Consider the following 4,240-nt stretch of genomic DNA (forward strand, 5'->3'; position numbering starts at 1 on the left):
TAAAATTGTATCTTTTCATCTTTTAATTATAAGTAAATTTAATAAAATATCTATTGTATCATTATTTCATTAAAATAAATAATTTTAAATCAAATTAAAAGAGAATATTTCGTTGGATGACCGTGCGTAAAAGTCAAAATCAGAGCTCATGCCGTTGCTTTGGACAGTAAATATCAGTGCCTTGTTGCAGTCATCCACCGACACATGAAACCATGACTGGTCCCTCCTGCTTATTAGCGGCCCAGGGCGCACACTAGCTCCCCCTCCACCCTCCAAACCCCTCCCCTTCCACTCTCAAAAGTATTTAGCATCTGAAACTGGGATAAAGTTTCCAAAAAAAGTTAAGCAAAAAACTTCCTGCGTGAGGAGAAGCGTGCCAACCTCCAGTTTGAAACCAGTCGAAGCGCACAGAGCGACACTTCTAATAATTCTCCTCATCTTTTCGGATATCTACACATTTTTGTAACCACGGCTTCAAAAGTGGACAACGTTTTCTCCGCTCTTTCCCTGCATTTCTTCAAGAAAGAAATGGAAGAGGGCTCCAGTTCTCCGGTCTCCCCTGTGGATAGTCTGGTGACCAGCGAGGAGGAGCTGGACAGGCAGCAGAAGCGCTTCGCGAGGAAGAGGAGACACAGTAAAAAGTCCTGCGAGGACAGCAGCGGCAGCAGCCCGGGGCCGGTGAAACGGGGGAAGAAACCGAGTCCCAGCAGCACCCAGTCTTACGAGGAGCTGCAGAACCAGCGCGTCCTGGCCAACGTCCGGGAGAGGCAACGGACTCAGTCTCTGAATGAGGCCTTCGCGTCTTTGCGTAAAATTATCCCCACGCTGCCGTCGGACAAACTGAGCAAGATACAGACGCTGAAGCTCGCCTCCAGATACATTGACTTTCTGTGTCAGGTGCTGCAGAGCGACGAGATGGACAACAAGATGTCCAGCTGCAGCTATGTGGCGCACGAAAGACTCAGTTACGCGTTCTCGGTGTGGAGGATGGAGGGTGCCTGGTCTATGTCAGCATCTCACTAGCACTCAGAGAGCTTCACTTACTATGCCAAAGCGGTGGGTACCACAACCTGAAGCTTCCATGAGCGGTGTATTTATCCTTAAAGGTTGCAGAACTTGTTGAAAATATGGCTTTGTTTATGATTGGACAAATTATGAGCGGATAGATGCTCCCATGAAAATGATATACATTTTTTAATTGTTAAAGAGCAGGGAAATGATACCCTACTTAAATGTACACAGAAAGATCATGGTTCACACAAAGTTAGCTTCCTTTTATAGTTGGCCATTCTTTGCGTTTTTATCTCTAAAACTGGAGTCACTGCATGATGGTGTTTTGGCCACGTGTCTTTGATCTGAAGGATGAAAGTCAAAGCCTGCTTCCACATTTTTACGCACACATTATACCATATAAAACAAGTTATTAAGCTTTGCCCTCACGTGGAAGAAATAACAGAATGTTGTTGAGCATGAGCTGTGCGTAAAACTCAAATCCACATGTCAAAAAGCACGCCTGTGCTGGGCGCGCTTGTTATGTGTCTGTCAGATTTCACACCAAGGCCTCAGCATCTCTCCAACGCCTCATCTGGATGCTGCTGTGCGTAAGGCCTCGCTGATCACCACTTTAATTGTAAATACACGCAAAGGCGGTGGGTGACACATCCAGTCAGATCTCAAGGCCTGAGTTCAGCTCAGGATGTGGAAAAAGAAATATTGTCTTTATTTTAAGAGAAAGGGATCAGGCGCAGGAGAGTAGGCGGATTAACACAATAATGGTTTTGGAACATTTTCACACGCTAGGCTTTACAGGAATATGCCTCGTTAACCAAAAATGTCAAGTCCGTTCTATTTCTGATCAGAAACCAGTTGTGACTCTCGCAGTTAGTTTTTTATTCAGCCCTTTTAACAACATTTCATAATGAGTGGGGTAGGACATAAAACAGTAACTGGGCTGCCACCAAAACGCAGCTGTAATGCCACCATGGATAATTTATATCCACAATAGAGAGCTTTCCTGTGCGCAGACCGCAGGAATGGGCAGCTCGGCTGGACATGAAAAAATTTAAGGCAAGCCCAAGACAATAAAAACAGAGGCCCGTATTAACGAGCGGGCAGGATTTGGTCACGTTATTTTGCAGATTTGCAGCTCATGGTTTGCTCAGGCTCGCGAGAGGAAATCATGTCAGGGATCGCTTTAAGGAAAGAAACGTTTTGACACCTGACAGCTGAGAGGAAACTGGACTTGGGGCTGATGTTTTATTTCTCACTTGGGTTATTTTAGAGGACTAAAAAATGCAATTTAACCACAAAGACAAACAAAGCGTTGGTTGTGGCATAAATTATGACACCATGGTGAAACGATAACATGAATTTTCATGAAATGTCACACATGGAAACTTTGTGAGGCATTCTTAATTCTAAAAAATATCATAAAAACATAAATAGACATTTATAGGAAGGGGAAAATGAAGTTTTGCTTTTATGGAGCAAACAACAGCTGAAACTAAATGGCTGTTTTCAAGTCTCTGAGCTTCTTTTATTGTTTAAAACAAACAGCAGTGGGGAAGACGAGAAACTTTATTATGGGGTTTGTGCAGGCACAGTTAATATGAAGGTGCTGTTTTCACCTCCATGCTTAATAATTCTGGCAACCAGCCTGTGCGTAATAACGACCTGAAAGAGAACAAGGCCTGAAAAGTGCCCCATCATATAGGAAATTAGTTAGACATTTTTAAGCTTGAATTAAGATTTACAAAGTCACATAAAGTTGTGTTATCCAAACACAAAACAGGTCTTTAAAGAATATTCTTTACAAACTTGACCCTCGCGACTCCATATTTTAATAACTGTAATACTGACTCCAACTTTAGAGCAGCTTTAAGGAATTATATTGTATTGTTTTAGGACTGTCCACTAATCTACAGTCAAATGAACACGCGTGAATTTACACAGGTGCTCCAAAATAACGGCCTTTTTTCTGGATTCCACCGCAGCTGCAGAGCTACATCCAATCTCCACAATGTTCGTGCTTCTCTGTCGCCATATGGTTTCACTCAACTCACTGGCTAATAATTGATTCATTAATGACTTCCCACATGCTATGCGAGCCAGCGAATGTTTTAAAAACATCACATGTACCGCCTCAAAAGCAGCCAGGATCAATGTGCGTCATGCGTAAATCAATACGCGTCATGCGTAAAGTTATAGCCATTTTTCTCTGTGTTGTGTAATAATGTTTATGTGCATCTCTTCTTCTCCATCACAGACTGTTTACTTCTACAAAGTATGAAGACCAAAAAGGGATTATTGGAGAACCCATCGACCTCAAAGGCATGGCGGAGAGATGTAATGTGACCCACAACTACAAACTCTTAGGAAGCGTGTGTGTGGATGCAGAATCATGACACTGCTTCTGACTGTCCGGAGCTGTTTTGTGGAAGAGGAAGAGGAAGAAAACGCAGACCTGTAATGTATAAAGGAAAATAGCTCGGCCATGGCCAGACTTAAATAGAAGGAGATATATTTTGGTTTTTGTTTTTAAAGACTTTAAGCCAAAGTACAAATTTTATATATATAATGAATGCATATTGTACATACCTGTGTAAGTGCGCCTATAGCCTGTAAAGGGACCAATGCAAATTACAGACATTTGCTGCATGGATCTGTTTCACCGACTTTCTTAGCAAGTCTCCAAACTCCGTCCATTGTACATTTTTGTTCCTGCTTATTTATTAAAACACATATTTTTGAACGAAATTGTTTGATTTTTTATTATTTCGGTGGTAAATTTAAAACTATCAAAGCATGCAGTGCAGCTGAATTAATTCCTATTAAATCAGTTGCATTCCAGTTTAATTAAGGGAATAATTCAGGCTTGTTTAAACGATGTACTTCGCTTGTTCAGGTTCCCTGCTGCCTTTAAAGAAACACCAACTTTTTTAAGTTCTGGGTGTAATAGTTCGCACCCCTTTCCCCTCCTCTTGTTATGTATGGAATACTTAAAAAACGACCATAAAAACACAGCTTCATTAACAGTGCAGGAAATTCGAGCCAGTTTCAAGCTCAGCCATATAAAATGCTTGTCCACTTAAATAACGAGTAATCATTTCAAATGACGATGCCTCAAGGCTCTTTAACGAGCAGGGAGCCCCAGCAGGCGCAGATAAGGACTGTATCCCTCCGCCTGCAGCTTTATAAAAAAAACTAGAGCGCTGAAGAAATGCCTTTGAAGCTTTCCCTC

General features: G+C 41.9%; 1 protein-coding gene across 1 annotated transcript; it reads left to right on the forward strand.

Moving 5' to 3' along the window:
- The first annotated feature begins 353 nt into the window (after positions 1-353).
- On the forward strand, positions 354-3,742 carry twist2 (twist-related protein 2). Its single transcript, XM_041807508.1, has 2 exons — positions 354-1,056; positions 3,266-3,742. Exon 1 carries the CDS (start codon positions 529-531, stop codon positions 1,021-1,023), a length of 495 nt encoding a protein of 164 aa, XP_041663442.1. The 5' UTR covers positions 354-528; the 3' UTR covers positions 1,024-1,056; positions 3,266-3,742.
- Positions 3,743-4,240: the final 498 nt, after the last annotated feature.

This window comes from Cheilinus undulatus, linkage group 15 (genome assembly GCF_018320785.1).
Source record: "Cheilinus undulatus linkage group 15, ASM1832078v1, whole genome shotgun sequence".
Classification (NCBI taxonomy): Eukaryota; Metazoa; Chordata; class Actinopteri; order Labriformes; family Labridae; genus Cheilinus; species Cheilinus undulatus.